Source organism: Buteo buteo, chromosome 2, assembly GCF_964188355.1.
Source record: "Buteo buteo chromosome 2, bButBut1.hap1.1, whole genome shotgun sequence".
Taxonomy (NCBI): Eukaryota; Metazoa; Chordata; class Aves; order Accipitriformes; family Accipitridae; genus Buteo; species Buteo buteo.
The window spans coordinates 11,926,564-11,949,385 of NC_134172.1; the positions used below are offsets into that span (position 1 = coordinate 11,926,564).

General features: G+C 41.1%; 1 protein-coding gene across 6 annotated transcripts in view; it reads right to left on the minus strand.

Annotated features, from left to right (window-relative positions):
- Positions 1 to 4,997: 4,997 nt before the first annotated feature.
- The window catches only part of DIP2C (disco interacting protein 2 homolog C), a 336,977-nt gene continuing 319,152 nt past the window's right edge, over positions 4,998 to 22,822 (minus strand). For all 6 annotated transcript variants that reach the window (XM_075045682.1, XM_075045643.1, XM_075045635.1 and 3 more), the window contains 5 exons: positions 19,014 to 19,071; positions 16,286 to 16,360; positions 14,994 to 15,168; positions 13,020 to 13,143; positions 4,998 to 8,145 (listed from right to left, as the gene is read on the minus strand). In XM_075045682.1, the coding sequence (XP_074901783.1) occupies positions 7,893 to 8,145; positions 13,020 to 13,143; positions 14,994 to 15,168; positions 16,286 to 16,360; positions 19,014 to 19,071 (685 nt within the window). In that variant the 3' untranslated portion in view covers positions 4,998 to 7,892. The remainder of the gene's footprint in view (positions 8,146 to 13,019; positions 13,144 to 14,993; positions 15,169 to 16,285; positions 16,361 to 19,013; positions 19,072 to 22,822) is intronic.

Genomic DNA, 22,822 nt, shown 5'->3' on the forward strand with positions numbered 1-22,822 from the left:
TTGGTACGTGAGTGAAATCTGTCCTTTTGCATGTCGACACCGTAGATCTTTTTAACAAAGATACTTTACGACATGATGGCAGTCACTGGGGACTCTGCAGGACGTGTAGCTGAGCTGTAGGGTTAGAAACACCCATCAGGACATTCCTGAGCATCTTTCACATGGGCCAACTCTATGATCTCTATTAACATGACTTCACTAGGGCTGAGTGGGTAAAAGAAGTGCAGAACTGGATCCAAAGGAGTAACAATGGGATTAAGGGCAAGGGAGGGATTTTTTTGCTTTGACTTTCTTTTATTCTCTACCTTTTTATTTTTCTTAGCAACCTTTTAATCTGTGGTTTGGTTGGCTCAATCCTGTGTTCAGAGCAGGAATGCTCCTGTGCAAAGGCACTCACAAAGAGCAGAGGAAGTTCTCCAAAGGCATTTTGTGGAGCAAACACTGCCCTGAAGGGAATTTCAGCCAAATTTCTTACCAGTTACTGAACTTGAGTTCATTGCACGATGACATCCCTCCAACCTCAAAGGTCATGTGCGGCTCCACTGGTGCCACAAAGCAGGGCTTCTCGCCTCACTCGTCCCCCATGGAGCACACCGGGATTGGGGTGCTCCTCCAGCCCGGCCTTCCCCCATGAACTGGGGAGCATTGTATCAGCTCCACATTAGCTGAGCGGGACCAATCGTGCTGAACTTCAGAAGAGCCTTCTGAGATGCTTGTGTACTTCCTAACAGGAACCATACGGGCACGGTGAGGAAACCATGTAACTCCTGACGCTCTTTAAGGCCCCTCGTGAAAATGCTCTCCCTTTGAAATAGATTCAATCCATATTCAAAACTGAAATCAAATGTGGGTTCAGGGATTTATTTATTTTTTTTTAAAACTATGACTTGATGTGCAGGTCTGCACCGAACAAGTGCTCTCAACATGTCCTCTAATTATTATACTTCCTGTGGCTCAGCATTTCCAAATCAAAACTGGATAAATAGTACAAATGTATTTTACCTAAAATTAAGTCAAACTGCCAATGAGACCAATTGTAACCTGCATTTCTGGTTGCTTTCTCTGACACTTACATTTTGTCACATCTTGGACTGACACATTGCAGTCTGCCTTTGTCTCTCTCCTGCGGATGCGCTGGCTTTTTTGTGCTGGAGAAATAAATAGTGCTGTTTGTTAGTTGTAAGTAGAAAGTGCAATGAAAGTGCACGTGTCTGCAGGCATACACAGCAAGAATGCAGTCGCACAGTTTTCGCGGTGAGGCTACAGCCCTGTTATGTGATCCACTGGAAATGGGAGCATTTTAACAAAAGTTTTCATTCAAAAAAAAATCTGGGTTTTGTTAGAAAATTTTCAAAATTGACTCATCTCGAATAGTCATTTTATCATGGCTTAAAACAGCAGTTAAAAGCTTCTTGTTCTGTTAAAAGATTTTGCCCTGAGATGGAACATATACGTCCACCCTTTGAACGAAAATGTAACTATAGCCGAGGCCACACTTCGTTTGCTTTTTTCTTTCTCTTTACTAACCAAAGAGCTGTAAGAGGAAGGAAGACCTTAAACGTTCCCCATTCATTTTTTGCTGGACCTACACCCTGGCGCCTGCCCCTGCCACACGTAGGCACCTTCTTGCTGTGGGTCTCCGTCGCTGCCCCGTGCAGGCAGCTCACCTGGGCTGAGCCGCCGTGGGCACGCAAAAAAAAAAATCCTCCTATGGATTTCAGGAAAGTATCCAAAGCCAAATGTTTGTGAGAGGCATCCTAGAAATGCTAATGAGCACGTGCGTCTGCAATGGAAAGTTTAATTCCTTTGCATCTCCTCGGTCACTGATTTCCTTTGGGCAGTTGTTGGCTCAAATTCTTGTCTTCCTCTGCTCCGTGAATGCTGGCCGTGCCATACTCCCCCCCTTCCTTGCTTCATGGAAACATTATCTTCTTCTTGCATGCAGCTGCTCTTACCCTAGTCTTCTCTCAGCACTTCCCTGCTTCAGTCCTGCCTTTTCCCTGGTACAGACCTGCTTTTTTTTTTTTGTTTTGTTTTTTTTTTAATTTTCCTGAACCTTTCGGGTTGGGATAGCCTCTGTCCTTGTCCTGCACCACGTCTGTCCTCCTACCTCCATACATTTCCTCTCTTGGGTCTTCCCCCAAAGCCCCTTGGCTGGTTTCAGCAGGTGGTAGTTCATCCAAGCCTCCAGACTGAATGTGGGGCTAAGCGCAGCAGGGCTGTGTGTCCCAGCCCCTGGAGCTCCCAGATTTGAAATGGGCTCACCTAGGTGAGAAAATTAAAATGTAGCCACCTAAAATTAGGTGCCCGATACCACTGAGGTAGGTAGATAGTCTCAATTGCTTGACCTTCACCTCCACATGCACGATCTTCTCTTTTCTGGCCTTATCTCCCATCTACACCAAATGCTCTTCCTAAACCTGCCCTTCATTTTTGGCTTCCTCCACTGGTGTCCTCTTCAGCCGGGATGGCTCGGTACAGCTCTTCCCTCAGTGCCTCTCTGCGGCAGCTCCAAACCTTTCCCACACGCTGCCACTCACGTTTGGAAGTCCTTCCCTGTCGCGGTGCTTCCACCGGCTTCCTCCCCTCCTCCAGACCCCTCCACACTCCCTTGCGTGAAGCCTACCACTGTCAATCCACCAAAGCATGAAATTAAAACAAGATCAAGTTTGGGCCTTTAGGATCAGCCCATTAACTGGCCGTAGCTGTACAGTGTTTTGCAATATTTTTAAAAAAATATTATTAGTTGTGCTGTGGGATCCCTGGGGAAAGACTGGTATTTTTCCCTCCTGGGTGAATCATGCAGAATACAGTAGTGCTTTGGCTTTGAAGCAATCTTGTCCATGCAAAAGTGCAAGAACACTCCTGGTGCTGATTTTGACTGGCGTGATGCAGCATGATGTGCTCAGGGAACTATGGTTGATCTTAAATGCCATGCAGGTTCCAGCATCAAGATGCATGCCAAAGATGTGTAGAAATGGGCTGATGCCGTTTTGCTGGGCAAGAAGGGGAGAGCTGCTGTCACCAGGATGTTGTGATGTACCTCAGTGAGGTACATCACAAATGAGGCAAGCCTTGAGAGGATTTTTGGACCGGCTTTAAGGCGATACCACTCAGAAGAGAACAGAAAAACCCTGGAAAGGAAAGCCTGTTTATCTAAATCGTGGTAAGGTGAGTGAGAGCTTTTGGAAATGTGGGCTGCCAAATGAAGCACTCCGGATACCAAAAAAGAACTCAGGTTTAACTTTTCTGTTTTATCCCCAAATGAAAAGATCCATTTCTACTTTCAGAATGTAGAATCGGGTTACGGTTTTTTTCCTCTTCAAACCTTAAGCCAGTTTTAAGCAAAAAGTTCTTCTATTAAAAAAAACCCCAACCAACCAACCAACCAACCAACCAATTAAAAATCAGGGTTGGCTCTTACCCTGGGGACAGTGGGGTCCAGCCCCACTGGGATGATCTTTCTGGGCTTTACCTCTCCCCACACTGCCTGTCCAGCCATGGCCCACACCAGCGCCCAGCCCAGACCCCCCCAAAACCACCTGCACGCCCTGCGCAAGAAGCCACAGCAGGGATTTGTATCCCCAAGGTTGCAGAGAGGGGTCTGGACTGCTGGGCTGACTGCAGAAAGCTGTGCTGGTGGGAGTTAGCAGTTCCCCCCAAACGCCGCTCTCCTGTGATTTCGTTCCCAAGGTGACTGGCGAGAATTTGTTGTTGATCTCTGTGCGTGTCCACCCCGCTTCCTGCCTTAGATGATAATGGTGCATAAAGCAAATTTTTGTGTTGAAAAACACACATAATAAGCTGCAAGGTCTTTTATCAAGCTTTTTTCCAGTTCGTATCTTGTTATATCAACCTGATAATGAATAAATTATACTGTTCTTATTGTACTTTATTCTTCAAACCCTACCGCAATTTTTTTGTTGTTGAGATTCCCCACCAGGTTTTCAGCGTTATAGCCACCATTTGCCAAAATGATTTTTAAAATGTGTACTTGAAATATTTTGACCTTTTAAAAGTCCTCATCACTGTTAGCATAAACCAGCAAAATCCTTCCATTTTTTAAAGAAAATTATTTGTAAAATTGAATTGAACTACTGCTGTTCTGCCACCCTCTTCCTTCTGCCACCCCTAACTTGCCCTCTCCCTCCCACAGTTTTCGGGTTACACTCTCTGCTCTGGAAAATTGTGGGTCCTCTAACCTGCATCCACCTCTTGTGATGAGCAACCTGAAATTTAAGCCATTGGAGATGGCATTTTATATCCTGAACTTCTTGGATGGGCTACCAAAGACATGAGGACTCGGAATTTCACCCTTTGAAATCCCGTTTGGAAAATCAGAGCTATGGCCAAACCTCTTCTCTGGGGATGCTGATACTCAGCGGCTGGCAGCCAGCTCTGACATAGGTATTTTTGGAAAAGGCCAATGGAAATAGGCAGATCGCATTTCCTGGGGGTTTTATCTGGTCGTCCAAGGCTTCTGAATTGATACAGAGGTTCTAGCCCACATGTGTGACCAAGCAGTTACCCACATATTTCCACTGGCAGAAAGCTCCAGCAGAGATGTAACACCTGGATCAATAACTTAAGTGACTGATTAGTAGTATGTCGGTACCAAGACCTTGCAACAAAAGTGATAAGTGACAAATTTGAGGAGTTTTACAGTACTAATGCTTGTTATTGCTTCTCACAAAATGTTACCAAGCTTACAATAATCTTTACACTTTCAGCAAAAATGTGAACAGTATATTTGAATATATTAAAAAGAATTAAAAAAACATTTCACAAAAAACATTTGTTGCCATATGAAAGTCTTTCAGCAATAAATGCCCACACCAGTATTTAAACATTGTTAAAAGTATAATGATTTGTACTAATAAATTATGCAACAAGAGAGGTAAACAAAATAAAATTACAGTATAGCTCTCCATGTTCCTCCACTGAGCGTTCGCAGCTCTCGGAAGCTCCATTTTAGGTGACTAATTAAGAAACTGATATTTTCAGAGCAACAAAAATAAAAGCTTTTATTTGTTCATTTGAATATAAAACAGGCGTTATCACAGATGTACAAAGCGTACTGGTGGTTTAACATACAAGAAGGTTGCTGTCCTTTGCACATAAAAATTTTTGTTTGAAACTGTGATTGGCTGAGTTACATGAATTTCTCTAACCAGTCACCACACTCTATGAAATAACGCTGCTAACATTCAACTGATAAAAGGGACAGTCTTCCCTTGGGTAAAGTGTCAAGCAGGATTAAATATATATAATAAACAAGCACCATGAGGAATCTGCTCCTGTTTGATTAGTTTTGTGTTTAAATGTTCATTGTGTACCCTCTTTTTTTGTGCATGTGCATCAAGTTGATTACATGGTTTTGTCTGACTCCAAAAGCACAAGGTCACAAGACAAACATTTTATACATTCTCATGAATGGTTTATCTACAGTACAGTTTCTAATACAGAACAATCCTTCTTTATTGCTCAGTCTGATGGTGCTTAAATGTTTCCTTCCTTTTGCTTGCACAACAAAACCAGAAACTCAGTTTATCATTTCTCTTAACTCAGGATTTAACAACCACGGATGACAGGTTGCAGAAGAGAGCTGTTATTAACTGCGTTTCACAACTGCATTGCAGTTCTTTTATTCTCTACAAATGCAAAGTTGACTTCGTGAAGGTTAAAGTGATGCTTTGAACGACAGCGAGATTTGTTTTGCAGTACTGAGATCAGCGATAGCAGGACTTCACAAGTTAGTTCACACACTGCAATTATGTTTGTAATCAATCAACATCTTGTCTGAAACCTTACAACAACTTGCCATTAAGAACAGATTTTATTCTTTTTAGGGAGCAGAAGATGAATTTGACAAAATATAGGATTGGTCTGCAGAGCATGAATAGGGTTATTCACAGGACAGTGAAGGCAGAAAGGATGGTCTGAAAGAAAACGCGTCTGACATGGCAAGATGCTCTGTACTGTACATGCAGACTAAAACGTCCCTACCTTTTAAAAAGATTTTAAACACCCAGCATTGAGACTCCCTTATACGTGATATAAACATGATTACATTTGCCCTGCAACAATCTTAGTCATGCATATCCGGTAATGAGAGCCAGCACATGAACGTCATTTGGGACAATAAGAAAAGCATTCTTGGACTGCAGCTGGTAAATCCCACTCTTGATCACAAACAGGTCAATTCAGTTACAACCACATGAAGGAAGGGGAAGGTTTTAAAAAAAGGGGTACGGGGTGCAGGGAAGACAACAGAACTGGGGAATCAAACCTCTTTTTTATCCAAAGGTAGTAAAATGAAGGCAGCTGTGATGCATGTTTTCCTACTCTTCTCCCATGATGGCCTCAGATCAGAGACCGCGGGACTCCTCCGTTCTTTAAACAGGCAGATCGGTTCCTCTGATGTTTTAATGCGTTTAGGGACTAGTTAGCAGATGCACGATTCGTGCCAAAACGGTTGTAGTGACTGTACGCTCCTCTGTGTTAAGGAATAAATTAAAGACCATCGAAACAATCGTTTCCTGCAAATGTAAACTGGATGCATTGGCCACCGAGCTATGTGTCCTAGCTGAGAGGCAAATTGATAACTCTGTGCAAATAACCCCAAAACTTTTCCTTATAGCAATAAAAACACCAACTAAAACAATGAAAAAAATTGTGCAACAAAGTTCTGCAGCTAGACAACAGTGCTATTCCTCAACCTGCCTTTTCTAAGTCTAACAAGTGTATGCACATGCCAGCACGAATATTTATTGTTGCCTCCATGGCAAAGAAAAGAAAATTATTGTAGTGCATTTTTAGTCTTAAATTCATTCACTGCCTTAAAGGCAGCAATAATTCCACTTGCTGGTATCTAGAGGATTCTTTTCGACAGGGATACTTAGCAATCCAGGATTGCTTTTTTTTTTTTTTTTCAAAAAATTTGTGAGTAACATTTGATTATCTACAGTGGGAGACACCATGCAAGTGACAAGTACTGCATTTTAAACTTTAAAATCTTTTGTCATTAGTGAATTTATATTTCATATATATATATTTGATGTGATACTATCCACTCAAGATAATACAACACTTTTTTATATTAGCAAACATTTCAAGAGTTTAATATTCTTGAATGTTTTTCTCTTTTATACTTCTAAAGAGATCAAAATAAATTAAACGTTTTGTACATAATTACAGAAGAAGTAGTTAACTTATTTTATCTTTTTAGTTTAGTACAAAGATATTTGCAAGTTCATTGCCGAAATACACCTTATTTATAAATTTCTTCCATTCTAACGCTAACAGCAAAGGCTTTGGCCTTTGGGCTTTCAGCATCTCCAACAGAAAGCTGCAAGATCTCTAATTGAAAGGTGCTACTTTGGGTATTCTCCTCGTACCACTACGTAGTTTCCTAACATGTGGGATCTAAAATGGCTTAAGTTAGTAACGGATCTGTATTCATCAGCTTTTTATGACATATTAAAACAAATGAAGAAAACAATTATTTGTATTAGTATGCAAATTGTTTTAAAAGAATCCATTTGGAGGGCAGAATAAAAAAAAAATCTACTTCAGCTTACTTAATGTAAAATACAAAGCCACATTTACTCAAAAAGCAGTATTGTCCAATAAGCAAAAAAAAAAAAAAGTTTAAAATGGGCTTTTCCAACACACTGAAGGGCCTTACCCCATAGTCCTTCTTTTCTAAAATTTAGTGGTAAAAGAAAACATTTCACATTTTATTTCCTGCCAATCGTGACTGCTTTGAAAAGTCGTAATAGAAACAGTTCCATTCTGATGAGTGTCAGCATCTTATCTGCACACTTTTTTAGTGGACACCAAAAAATTTTATACATCTATAGTAAAGTCCATGGAAGCTTTAAGGTACAAGACTACATGTTGTAGGCCACATAGATGGGATCTAGCTGGTCTGCCAAAAATCCATCTCGTAGGTGCATACGTTGTTTCTCTCCACGGGAGTTGATAGGAATTACACCAATGTCCACAACCACCACCACCCCTACAATCAGATAGTGTTCCTCCAGGACCACGTTGGTGACCAAAGGAACCAGGTCCAAAGCTTCTTGCTCCGATCCATCCAGCTCAACTACAACGACCAATAAATTTGTCCAGGTAAACACCGCACTGGAATGAAAGAAAAAAAATAGTATTAATGGTGGGTTTTTTTTACCCATTTCATTTTTTTCCCTTTTCATTCTGCCTTGGGTTACCTTTTGTTTCACAAAGTGTAAGTAGCAAGAGAGAACACGTCTGCAGGCAGGGGCAGAAAAACAGCCCCACTAGCTCTCACTTTAATATTGCTGCAATACTAAGTATTGGGCTAAACTTCCCAGAAACTCAAGTCTAATCCTTGCCTGTCATGTAAGGAGGTAGTTCCCTCGGAAGCCAGAGAACTGTCAGAGCGCTGCTGTGTTCATGAAGGCATGCGTGAGCAATGTGTGGGTGGAGGTGTCTTCGCTGGAGTTTTTTGAAGAGCAGCCCAGAAGAGCAAAGGAGGTTAAAAGAGGCGGCACCAAAAGGAACAGCAGGAACATAGTCCGAGCTGGAAGATCTTTGGGATAAACTCTGCCGAGCGAAGGGGTGCGGAGCCCTGCGAACATTTAGATGGCATACTGCAGGCTGCACGAAGGTCCCCGGGTGGCCAGGGAGGCGACTTCCTCACTTGCACAGTGCTAGGCGAAAATGGCTACGTGCCTTCTGGACTGGGCTGGCTGCTGTCCAGGCAGGTCAGAGCTTAGCACAAAAGAGCTGCGATTCTTCTGGACCAATTGGTTTACACAGAAATAAGCAGTGTCTCCATCTGTTTTATTTCGGCTGTGTTTTATTTCTGTTGGGTTTAAGGGGACAGGAGTTTTTACATTCCTTACTAACAGGTAAGATGGTCAAGGGAACACCTTTATCACCAGTATCTCCTCTTTACTAAAAGAACTTTGTAAAACCCCCAAATTTTGCTTCAACCCTTGAGCCGAAGCAGGTAAATTTTGGTTTCTGCTACTGGGCATCTTTTCTGGCTACGGATAATGCATTTATCCTTCCAAATCTGGAGGCTGTGAGGGTATGAAAGTCTGGTGTATGCTTCACTCCATCCTCCTCCCCACCTCTCAAATGCCTCCAAAGCCTCTGAAGTCTCACAGGAGGTCAGCAGGACTGAGGCTCCACAAAGAGCAATCTCATTCTTCCTTGCAGGTGTTTAAGACACAGACGATGGTTATTTCTTTCTCTAACTTACTCCATAGCATAAATAATAATATTCTAAATGTGTAACTCATACATCAAACCCTGTACTTTACTCTCCTTTACCTTATAAAATCAGTGGATAATTTTCCAGAATTGTCTCAAGCATATGCATCTTAAAGTTAGAATATATTATGTATATAAGCCAACTTCAAAAAGAGCTACTTATCCTAAGGTCGATACTTGACTGAGACAGAAGTGCACTCTTTTAGTCTACTAAGACAATTCTGTAAATCCCTGTACTTTGGAAACATATCTTACTTTGCCCAAAAGTTAGCTATGAAAATGTGCTCTGTGTTGATGCTTAACAGAATGGATTTTAGGAGAAAAGTACTTACTATTAAAAAAAAATTCATTTTCAGATCCTGCTGAAGTACTAGTTGAATTCTTATGTGCTTATTGATCTGGAAAACTAATGGGCAGCCAAAGCAAGGCTGTGCAGGCTTTTGACTTAGTACTGCTATGAAACGAATTTTAATTTGTAATTATGTTTTCACAGACATTCTAGTAAGTTTTGATTGATGCTGAATATTAGCAAAGTGAAATATCAGTCTGCACGGGTGACCATCTCCAGAGAGGCCCTAAAATTTTTATGGATTGCTGTACAAACATCTAAATTAGTATTATATATATTTTAACAAAAAAGTCTGGGGAGGTTTTATTAAAATATAAGTTAGCACTTGAAACCATGCCTTAAATATACTGTTGGGAAAGCAATTAATGGCAAGATTCAGGAGCAGGTCCCTAAAACATGGCTTAGGAGAAGTTAGTTTGTCTGGGTTCAGAAGACTGATTCCCAAAACCTTCATGAAGCTTTTATTAAGTCCTAGAGCCACTGACACTTCTAAGAGGGTTTCAATTTAATTTAAAACTCATTTCGTATGTCGTGCTTCTAACTCACTGCTGACCACTGTAAGTAAAAGGAAATATTGCCCTTTATGTTCTCACCAGCTGAGATGAAGATATATTGGCCAGCACGTATCACTTATGAATACATTAACTTTCTAGCCCTGATGAATAAAAACCAAACCAAACCAAACCAGAAAACTAGGGACCCAGGAAGGCTGCACTTTCTCATGAAATTATGGAGTCACACCCAACAGATGCAACACAGCCAATGCACTGATCTGGGAACGGCCCCTCTTGCTGCTTCCATCCCACCAAATGCTTCAGGAAAAGCAAGAAGTTGTTGAAACACCTCCAGAAGAGAAAGAGGCCCATAATGTTTTTCTTCTCCAAATACCTTGTGTAGCTTTACCTATTTGTCATTATGCAGAGAGAGAAAACCACTTCTTAGCAAATTCCAGGAAGCTATGTTCTGTTCCTCTTTCAAGGGTTTGAAGTTTAAATGAGTTGACAATGTGCTTTAATTAAAACACATATACATACATTATTTCTCAAGATATTTTGCAGTATTAGAAACACTTTCAAAAATGCCTGCTGTAGTTACACATCATAATAAAACCAGACTGTGTCACTCTTTTGCTTGTTACGTATTGAGACACAGGAGGTCTAGAGTCAGCAGTTGTTGATTTTGTGCTCAAATTGCTTAAGACACAGGAATAATTTAAAATGACCTTTTAGATCTGATCCTCAATGACAGAAGTTGCACAGCAGGATCACATGTCAGTCAACAAGTCACCAACTTCCTCAATATTGTTAAATGTTACAAAATAAGCATGTGTTTTTTGGAAGCTGAGGCTATTTTTAGAATCTATTGACTGGACATTCCCAGTATCTTTGTTTGCAATAGGTATTGATGCAGTTAAATCCTTAATGGGTCATTGTAACCAAAACAACAGCAGCCTCCAACAAGAACAGAGACTCATGCCCCTGTCCAAAGAAAGGCATATACAAAGTATATATAAAAAGAAAGATTTAACTGGCTATTATTTTGTTAACGAGTGTTTCACAAAGACAAGAGGATCTCTAAGAGAAGCTGAAAGAGAAGTTAAGTGAGAAAAGTCAAGGCCAGTCACGACTAGGACTATGAATGAAAACTCCACGATGGTGGCTTGAGAGAGCTATTGGGCAGAGCACTGGTTAGGAAGACATTGGGAACCGTGAGCAAACCAGATGTTGTTGCTCCAAACTACTGCGTGTCCATTTTCTGCAGGGACCACATCAGAGAAATACCTAACCCATTAGCAATCTCTTTTCTTTGAGGAAGAAACAACCCTCAAGACTTTCAGGTTTGGCCTTTGGGCAATAGTACAGCATGTTTTCTGAAATCTTACTCATGTGCCTTGTACATTATCACCCAACTACTGGGAAGAGTTAAGGCATTGAGAATTATTTGCATGTACTTCTACCTTCTTGCAGAAATTCAGTGGCCTTTTTCTTTGGTCCTCTCAGCTTACCCCAACCCTTTTTTAGTTGCCACTATCCCACTCATGTTTTCCATGATAATGGAAGGAAAAGGATCCTCAAAGTGTTCTCAGTGGACTTGGAAAAAGGAACATAATTTAAGCATTTTTTGGCCACTGAAACCCATAATGACCATTTCTGCAGTGTGATACGGCTACTTCATTCACTGCCCATGAGCTCACACTTTGAGGACACACAAATCTCTTGACAAACAGGTACTGACGAACACATCAATTTATGAATCTGTGGCCATCTTGTAATAGACCTGTCCCTGAATAGCTTGATCTGAAAACTTTCCATCCACTGCTGATAATGATCTGACACATTTTCAAGGAGAATTTCACAGTATCCTTAAAGTGTTCACACTAGTCTACATGGGGACATAGAATCTGCCACTCCTTGTAATGGCTAGCTGGCACAAGAACATACCAGCAGTAATGATGCTCTAGGGAGGAGGAAATAAGGCAAAATCTCAGTTACAGTCAGCCAAGCAATTAACTGCCTTAGTTTTAACAGATATTTAAGAAAAAAAGCAAGGTGTTTTGACCAAAGAAACCAGTCTGGTCACTGTGCTTCAATTATTAAGTTTACTGCTCCAGGCCACACCTTTGCAGCCAGGTTTGAAAAGAAAAATGGAGAGTCAGATCTTATCCTCACTAAATTGCTCTGGCTGTTGCGACAGGTTCGTTTTGGTTGAAAGGAGAAGAGCTGAGCTGAGGTTATATCAAAACAAAACAACTACCTGACTCAGTCTTCTGATGCAAGAATAATGAAAAGCAATTTGTTCTCATGTCGGCCTCAAGAAATGATTACCTGCTGTGTGCATTTGATGATGTGATACATTGATTAAGACAACATCATTATTAACTCATTGATTTATTGCTTCAATTTCCATTGTGACCTTGATTTGATCACTGCTTGATTTATTAATAACCAATTCAAAAGTAACAGTGTGCTCACTAATAAAGTTTATTAGTGTGTTCATCTATTTGAAATGTTTGCTTGCTTACTCCTTCTAATAACAACACTCCTAAAGCTTGAACTCATACCAGTTTGCTTTTCCTGGTTAGAATATAAATCTCAAACTCCAAGAAACAGCTACCAACCTTCCTGAGAGCTGCTTGGCTCTCTCAAATTAAAAGTTTTAATCCTTCACTTGTACTTAAAACCATATTAAAAAAGAAACATATTGGATGATCCTAGCAGAAAACAGTCCTTCCTGATTAAATCTGTTTGTGAAAAGTTTCATCCTAATGACATATTTACAGCTGGGTTATAAATCCTATGACCATCCTGACAGGCCATTTCCTGGATCAACTGCAATATCCCAGAAAAAACCCCAAACATTATAGGTATTTCAGCTTTATATAAGGGCCCTGGTGTTATATAATCCTTACCATTCTGTGATGCTCTTGTGTGCTCTAATTACAGAGGTTTCAATATCAATCGGATGGTATCTCATCCCTCGTAACTCCATGGCTTCATCTAATGCACCCACAACATAAAGTGCATCATGGCGTTCTGGTTGTAAGGAACAAAAATGTTAATGATTCTATTCTCCAGTACATTAAATTACAAAAATGTTTACATTAATAAATAAGTAAAATAAGCATAACACTTATAAGTTATCCTTGAATTTCTGCAACCCCAAAGTGATTTCTGAACTAATGAGAATTTTTCATTCCTGAAGTGCAATGCAAAGCAGAAAGCAGAAGGAAGGCAGGCAGAAACACTATTCCCATTTGAAGAAGAGAAAGGTGGAAGTCTTTATCCAAAGACAGTGGCATAAATTCCCGTTTTTCTCCTAGGTGCATGCAGAACGAACTCATTCTTTTTTAAGGCCCCCTATATAGGCAATAGGCTTTGTTTCACTCTCTTTCTTTTGAAGGAGTAAGGATGGATTTGACCCTAACAGTATGGAAGATATTCTTCCAGTAGCTTTGAGATGGTCAGTACTGATGCTTCAGATGTATTACAAAGGTGTTTATCAATAAACGATATTGTGCTATGTGCCAGATAGCAAATTGCTCATTCAGACAAATGGCAAGCTCTGGAGTGTAATGCTCTTATAGTACAAATTTTTACTGACTGAAGAAATAAATGAGGCTGAAATGACGCTTTTTAAAAGATATTAGGCTGATAATAAATGACTGCATGTTATTCATAAAGAAATAACATTCGCTAATAGACTTAAAAGCAGATAACTGGCTCATTTTACATTAATTCAGATAGTTGCATGGTGGTAATTTAGTGGCAATATAACCTCTACCAGTAATAAAGGGCAGATTGCTTTCTGCACTGGGAGCTAAAAGTGGGAGGAGAACGGAGACTTAGCAACTCTTTGCCAGGAGAAGATTTAAGCCATTTGGATACTTAAGTTGCCATATCCTCAGAGAATCCTGAATTTGCTCAAGGCTGGGCTATCATTATGAAATCAAAAAAAAAAGCCTCCACAAAGGAAAGTAAATCTCTTCAGGAAGATGCTAACATAAGGACACAGGCAGCAGTTGTAATCCACAGTAATTACTAAAATGCTTTCAGATTGAATGAATTCACTCTTTGGCTGAATAGCGGCTATTCTAGTTGCACTGACACCGGGCCCTGGGATCACTCCTGGAGGTGCTCGCAGCATTGCTAGAAACCATACTTTGCCAACAGCCTCGACTGCCACCTCAGCCAGCCACCGCTTGTGGCACTGTGCTCTGCAAAAATCACAGGAAAGTAACGTTTCCCCAAGCAGAGACTTTGTGTGCCTGGCAGTGCTGGTTTGCTTACATGTGTACACAAGGAATGTCATAAAAACAAGTAATGAAATCCTGTACCTTCTCAATAGAAACCTAAACACCCCATAGCTTCTCCTGCAGGCTACTGCTTGTATTATATTTCAGTAACTGTCCCCGCAGGTTTAAAGACAGGGAAATTTAAGAAATGGACAGCTTCTGTAAGTAAGTTTATAACAAAGGAATTATCAAAGAAGGTGGTCGTCCCAGGAGGGACAGGGCTCAGGCTCACAACAAGGCTTTTCCTATCTGCACAAAGGCATTCCTGCAGATATGACTGCGAGTGCAAATGATGGCATTTTAAGCTGCATTTCGTCTTTTTCAAGCTGAAGCACTTGGCACATTAACTATGCCAAAAAATCACTGGTGGAGGGGATTTATAGCACCTGAGGTTCAGCAAAGGAAAAGCAACTGTTTCAGCAGGGAAATCTCGCTCTCTGTTTTATTTTCTGATTATTTTAACTAAGGCCTTTTTGCAGTTCTACAGGTTTCACAGACTAAACACGTTGGGTAGTGCAGGCCAAGAGATGGTGGCAGCCTCAAAATAATCCAAGTTGTGTGCATAGACCTAGATTATGAGAAACCTCTTACCTCCGTTTGCATCTGTGAGTTCTGTTCTTCTTAGGAATCCCAGATAGCCAGTTCGAGCCCAAATAGTCTGTGTGTCTCCAAAGCTGAGTCTTGAATTAAAATGATCTGATTGCAAAGATTCATCTCCATAGATGGTAAAGTACCCACTGGCATTGTGAGTGCTGTGAACCCATATCTAAGTTAAAAGCAATTATACTCGTATTAATTAAAGTAGCTTTCCAGAATGAAGCATTGCTGAAAATTTTTGCTGCAAATATTTTTAGTCATAGCTAAATAATACCATAATGCCTTTTAACACTGTTTCTGAACCTGTAACTGACCCAGTTTTAGGCGGAGAGACGCCAATCTAACCTCACTGAAGTCAAAGTGCGGATCTGAGCCGTGCCTGGGGGAGAGGGACGCTGGACTCACGGCTGCAGGGATACCTGTTTTGCAGCCCTCTGGCCCCAGGTTAGCCAAAGACCTGCACAGCCTCCTTGAACGGCTTAGCTAGCCTTGAGGTCTGCTTGGTTACGGCAATTTTCAGAAGAGCCTGTAGACCACAGTGCTCTTTCCATAGTCCCCCACGTGTGGTTCAGTTTATTTACTCCAGCAAGGATCCTCCATGAACACCAGACAGACAGATTATTTTAAAGGGTGAGGCCAGGGACTCTCACCTATGGAAAAGGATTAATTTCATCTAACTCAAGGCATCACGGAAATATTTACGATTTCATAGTAATGAAATCTTGCAGATGAATCTCACAAATTAGACTGTAATTTTAATTATGACTAAGCAAATTTTTCATTTAGTTAATTAGATCTTTAATTGCTCACTGAAAATAACATTTTTTTCTCACTAGAAACATAAAATTGGAAAAACATATAGCCTTGCTCAACTCAGCTAATAAAAGTAGTTCAGTGTGTTGAAGCACGGTGATTATAAAGAGAATAGCACTAGAAAACCATCTAGCTGATATTAGACTAATCAATAAACTTATTTTTTCATCTAAGTTTCCATCAGAATTAGTGAAGCACCAAGTAGAAAATACAGTTAGAAAAAGCAGATTTTTTTCAATTTTTTAACAAACTTGAGCTATATTAGCATTTATCAAGTATGTTACTAGCAATTTTAATAATGATACAAATATCATGCTACATACTTTATAGACTATAAAGATCTGTAGAATCCACAATTTTCTTAACCGGGCATTTGATAAGATGTATTATAGGAAACCACTAGCATACACGATGATAGCTTTATCTCTGCAATTTCATTCAGAGCATACACAGGTTAAGTTTTCATGACTCACCTCACCAAGATGAGAATCTCCTAAGGGTCCCTTTGTTTCTGGATTAGCAATAATGATACGTACTCCTGGGAGGATCTATTGAAAGAAAACATGAGGCAGTGAGAAAGCAGATACTGGCTTATGCAATCATATGCTGACTCTTCGTCCCCAAAAAACCTTCATTAGAAACTAAAAGAAATCCTTAAAAAGTTAAAGTAGACTTATAACATAAAAAATTGAAATAGTCCATAGATGTAATAAATTCTGAGATATCTGGGAAAAGCTACAGAACCTCTTCTCTTTGTGAAAGCTGAACAGCTTCCATCATTAAAAACTCCTCAGAAATCAAATGTTCACCTACAATACAAAAATCCTACCAAATGGCCCAAGTCCCTCTGAGAGTATATATTAGAATAGAAAAAACACCCCCTGCTATCCACATGAAACTTTGGCTTGAAACAAAAACAAAGCCAGAGGCACCATGCAATCTTCCCAGAACGAGGCCCTACCAATAACTTCATGTAATGGACATTCAACCACTACAGAGATGGGCAGATGTTAAACCTCAAAACAGAAAAGGGAGCATCCTCTGACCATGAGTGTTTCCAAAGCTATGGTTAGAAAGCTTTAGATGAGCATCCACAGCATCAAGGGGCAGTCAGTGAGCAGGGACTGCCTCGGTGGCTCAGTGCAGCAGCGATGGCACCTCTCCTTTCTCCCAAAGGCAAAGCACGCGTAGCAGTAGACCTCGGTCACTGGCACGTGGCCAGGCAGAGTGGTCAGGGACAGAGCTAAGAGCAGCACCCATATCTCTGTGTGCCAGTCCTATGTCCTCACCCTGTCCCCACAGCGATGCCGCCCACCAGGGACTGTCCCTCTGCAGGTGAACACTAGCCTATGAGTACAACGCTGGTCATCTGAGACCAGTTGTCAGTGGAGGTGGGTCTACATCAATAAAACTGCCTTTACTAGTGGCACATTTGTTGGCTGTTTCAAGAGTGAGATGTGGAGGATGAAATGCTTTTTGCATAAAAGAGGAAGATATAGCTTCTAAAAGAGCAGTAATGCATCAGTTACCATCCTCGTAATGATCCACCCAAGGGTACTGAGGGAGCTGGCAGAAGTGCTCACCAAGCCACTTCCAATCATTTATCAGCAGTCCTGGATAACCGGGGAGGTCCCAGCTGACTGGAGGTTAGCAAATCTACAAGAAGGGCCAGAATGAGGATCCAGGGAACTACAGGCCTGCCAGCCTGACCTTGGTGCCAGGGAAGATTATGGAGCAGATCATCCTGAGTGCCATCACATGGCACGTACAGGACAACCAGGGGATCAGGCCCAGCCAGCGTGGGTTTATGAAAGGCAGGTCCTGCTTGACTAACCTGATCTCCTTCCATGACCAGGTGACCCATTTAGTAGATGAGAGCAAGGCTGTGGATGTTGTCTACACTTTAGTAAAGCCTTTGACACCATTTACCATGGCATTCTCCTGGAGAAACTGGCTGCTCATGCCTTGGATGGGCGTATGCTTTGCTGGGTAAAAAACTGGCTGGATGGCCAGGCCCAAAGAGTTGTGGTGAACAGAGTTAAATCCAGTTGGCGGCTGGTCACAAGTGGTGTTCCCTGGGCTCAGTGTTGGGGACAATTCTGTTTAATATCTTTATCAATGATCTGGATGAGGGGATCGAGTGCACCCTCAGTAAGTTTGCAGATGACACCAAGTTGGGAGGGAGGGTTGATCTGCTCGAGGGTAGGAAGGCTCTACAGAGGGATCTGGACAGGCTGGATCGATGGGCTGAGGCCAATTGTATGAGGTTCAACAAGGCCAAGTGCCGGGTCCTGCACTTGGGTCACAACAATCCCATGCAGCGCTACAGGCTTGGGGAAGAGTGGCTGGAAAGCTGCCCAGCAGAAAAAGACCTGGGGGTGCTGGTCGACAGCCGGCTGGATATGAGCCAGCAGTGTGCCCAGGTGGCCAAGAAGGCCAACGGCATCCTGGCCTGTGTCAGAAATAGTGTGGCCAGCAGGAGCAGGGAAGTGATTGTCCCCCTGTACTGGGCACTGGTGAGGCCGCACCTCGAGTGCTGTGTTCAGTTTTGGGCCCCTCACTGCAGAAAGACATGGAGGGGCTGGAGCGTGTCCAGAGAAGGGCAACCAAGCTGGTGAAGGGTCTGGAGCACAAGTCTGATGAGGAGCAGCTGAGGGAACTGGGGTTGTTTAGCCTGGAGAAGAGGAGGCTGAGGGGAGACCTTACTGCTCTCTACAACTACCTAAAAGGAGGTTGTAGCAGAGGTGGGTGTCGGTCTCTTCTCCCTAGTAACAAGCAATAGGACAAGAGGAAATGGCTTCAAGTTGTGCCAGGGGAGGTTTAGATTGGATATTAGGAAAAAGTTTTTCACCAATAGGGTTGTCAAGCATTGGGACAGGCTGCCCAGGGAAGTGGTGGAGTCACCACTGCTGGAGGTGTTTAAAAGACATGTAGATGTGGTGCTTAGGGACATGGTTTAGTGGTGGACTTGGCAGTGTTAGGTTAACGGTTGGACTCGGGGATCTTAAAGGCCCTTTTCAACCGAAATGATTCTATGATCTATGAACTTGCTGTAACCTCAACAGTAAAGAAAGGTCTTCAGTCTGCACAGCTGATAAAGCCTTCCTCAACACTACATTTGCTCAAAAAATTAACAGAAATGGAAATTTACTGAAAATATTTACCATGAAAGATATGTTTAACTCTTCTTTCAGTACTTACTTTTCCTGACTCCATGAGTGGCAAACTATGTGGAGATCCTCTTTCTACTAAACGAACTCTGTAAAATACATGTAAAAATAATATGCATAATACATGGCTGCATTTATTTGCTTTTCCTTAACATTTATTTCTAAAAGGAATAGTTAATGGTCACAGAGATTAATGTTATTTTTGGAACAGATGAAGCTTATATCCTGTAGAACATAATCGGGCCCAATATTTAATCTTAGTCAAGACTTATGGCTGGGAAAATAATGAAAAAAAGATGTGTGTGAACGTTTTCTTAAATATTAAATTCTTCAAATGTAGTTGGTGCCTTTTATTTATTTTTGATAGACTTTTGTAAATGGAATTCCATGCATAAATTTATTCACAACAAGGGGGATCTAAAATTTTGATTTGCCACAAGAACATCATAAATGCCAGGGCACAGACACAAAAGCATGTGAGCTGAGTGAGCAACCACATTCCACGAGTAAAATCAAAGTCAGACTGAAGTAACTCATAACCTGGCCTCAGCTTCAAATCTGCATTTGCAATCTTTTAATTATTTTCAATGGACAGTGGTTGATAAACATTTTAATATTAAAAAAAAATCATTTAATGAAAAATTTTATTACTGCTGAGGTCAGACCCTTTCTCTGAGTGTAGCTTTCTGGTCTTCTCTCCTCCTTTCTTAGATAACTTATTTTCCCACTACAAGAACAGAAATGGCAGCTCTCCTTCAGTTGTATGATGGTCTGGAAGGAAATACCTCATTTAACCTTAGAAAAATAGCAGGTTAGAATGAAAGAGACTTTAAAGTCCTAAAATAGCCGATGATCTCAGCCAGTAAATGGTGAAGAAAATTTGGTAACATCTAGGCATTCCTGCATCCTAAGTGAGATAACTTAAAAGTTCTAACAGCCCATGAAAACCTTAAGCTTCCCACTCCTGAACATTTTTCATAATCCACTTAACCAAGCTAAATCTGGACTTCTGTCAAAAGAGCTGTTCTTACCTCTTTCTTCCCCTCAGCTCTGTGATTAGAAAGAAAAAAAACAACGTAAGATGCCTAAAAACCAACCCTGTAAAAGGTGAAGATGAAACATCAGAAGGGAGGAATACATCGCTAGGAACAGATGGGTGGAGAACTGGATCTGGTTAAACTGATCATAAAACTGCAGTCTGTTAGGAGCAGTCATGAAAGATCTTTTTTGGACTGTTTTGAGGTCTTTTTACAGACAGAGTACCGCAGTGCTCAGTTTGGGAAAGGAGGGATGAGACAGAGACCTCAGCTAGAGGTCCCTTTGGAGAAGAACAAAGCTTTGGCAAGTTCAGCCCCTAAACATAAAGGAGATGGAAGAGAAGGAAAAAGATTATTTTTTTTAATTTTTTTTTTACTGTTTCTTTGCTCCAAAAGTCTTCTATAAAAGCTGGCACTGTCGAGGTCAAGGCAGGAATAGTGAATAGTGTTTTATCTGCAGTTCTGGGAAGTCTCTCAACCTTGATGAACAGGGCAGGGCTAAGCCCTAAGGCATTGCACATCAGTGTGAACAGTTCCTTGTACTAAGAGCAACAGATACAATCCAAATATCCAGCAATTTCAGACTGCTTTTCCAAGTCATTTTGAGGAAAAAAGGATGTAAAGTGCCCTACAAGGGCACTGCCTGGAGCAGGCACAGTTAGGCAGCTGCAGGCTGATGTGCTCTCCTGCAAGATGCGTAATAGGAACTACCTTCCAACGTTTGTTCAACTGCCACAGAACTTGCAGGCAGTGCCTGAAGCACTAATTACCACTTCTGTGCATTACCTTTAATGTTATAGTGTCCTTGTTACACTGTATTGTTCTCTTAAACCTCTGTTGTGTTACAGGTGTGCACATGAACCCGTGTTTTCTACGTTTTCTGCTGAGCCTCCCACCAGGTGAAGAACAGTAGGGCCACCACTGGATTCACAGCAAAAGCAGTGAAGTTACAACATCCATCTTTTCAACCAGGGACACAGGTATGGGGCAGCAGAAAGCCAGGACACAGGAGCTTCACTGTAAGGTGTACATGCAAGGCTAAATTAATGCTACTCTATAAAGGGTATGTCTACATAAGCCATACTTGTGTTGCTGTTCAAATGGCAAGCCAAATCATAGATGGTTAGCAGTATGCAGCAAAGGCTTTAAAAATAACTCTGTGCATATGGAAACAAAATCAAATATTGCAGAAAACAGTTCTTAATAATGCCTGTATTTCTGCCTTTTTACATATATCTTTGTTCTGTAAAATCCCTGTTAGTGTAGAAATAGAAAATGCCTTTAACTGAGTTCTTCCAAACAACTGACACCTCCAATCTTTAGATATGTATTTGCAGACAGGTAACTGTTCTTAGAAGAACTAGCTGTCATTTCAGCCACTTGGTAGCTCCTTTAACAGACAGTGTTATTTCATTTATTATTTACCAACATTTGTCAAATAGAGAAAAATCTTTAAAAAAAGACAATTTAAAAAACCTCAGTCATAAGCACTGCTAAGAGTGAGGGTGTAACAAAGGTCAGGAAGTACTTTATTTGAATTTTAAGACTGGCTTAAAAAGAATTCGATTTGGATAACAGTAGCAAAAAACCTCTGGGGCAGGAAAAGTGTATGTCAGAGCTGTCCAGCTGCCCAGAGATACTGCTGGCCTTTGCTCCCTTCCTGTTATTAAGACATGCCTCAATGAAGTGTTGCTGAACTCCAGGCCTAGCAGAAATCACATATAATAAAGCTATATGCTCAACAGTCAGTGAAGTGACTACTGGAAATGAATCAACATTCATAATCTCATCATCTCTTTCCTCTTTGCTTTCAGCATCTGTGCTTCCCACCTTGTTCTTATTATCACAAGCATATTCTTCTAGTTCCCTTCTCCACCTATTTCCTTTAACCTCATCTGATTTTTTAGCACATGACAATCCAAAAGGCACAATTTCTCAGTTTCCAATTCTGTTAAACCTCTCCCACTCTGTGCTTTCTGCCTCACATCCCTACAGAGTTATCACGGCAGCACACTAAACATAGAGACAGTATTTCCTGGAGGTTTTCTGCAAGAGCCCTGTTAGCACTCAAAAACTTGGACTCCTTTTTAAAAAGTTTCTGCTAAGCTCACAATCCATTTGGGAACATGCTGTTAAACCTCTAACAACTCTGAAATAATAAAAGATGTTTTGCCACAAAGAGACTTCAAAAAATAGAAGTAAAACATTAGATTCTGATGTTACCGACTCCTATGTGCATACTTAATTTTAAGTGTGTAATAGTCTTATTAACTCTACTGGGACTAGTACTGTGAATAAATTATGGACATTAGGCAATAATTTTTAAAAATAGTTTTACTTGCCTCAGCATAAAATAATTCAATTGTTCCCACTCTTCCCCAAGAGATTTCCATTTTTCCACTGACAAACACAAACAGCAGACATGATGATTGAAAACTTCGCTTTCCCTCTCGAGTGAGCAGCATCACTATTGAGGCTGGTCTGGCAGGCAAGGTAAAAAGGCAGAGCATAGGGCCCATCAGACACTTGAAAAACAACGCCTTTGAATCACCCAGGTGATGCTGGCAAAGAAAGCCACGGCTTCTTACAGCCTTCTTAGGACAATGTTAGTAAAACTTCTCCAAATTCACAATCATAATGTGCTCCCAGACAGCAGAGGTCTAGAAAGGGCAAGTCCTGTTTCTCTGCAGTGCTTCAGCCATTCTTTGTTAGGATTGAAAACAATCTCTTACAAAGTGAGTACAGAGCCTTCCCGCTGCTTTCTGCTGCCTTCAAATCTTGCTGGGAAGGGCAGAGGAGAACA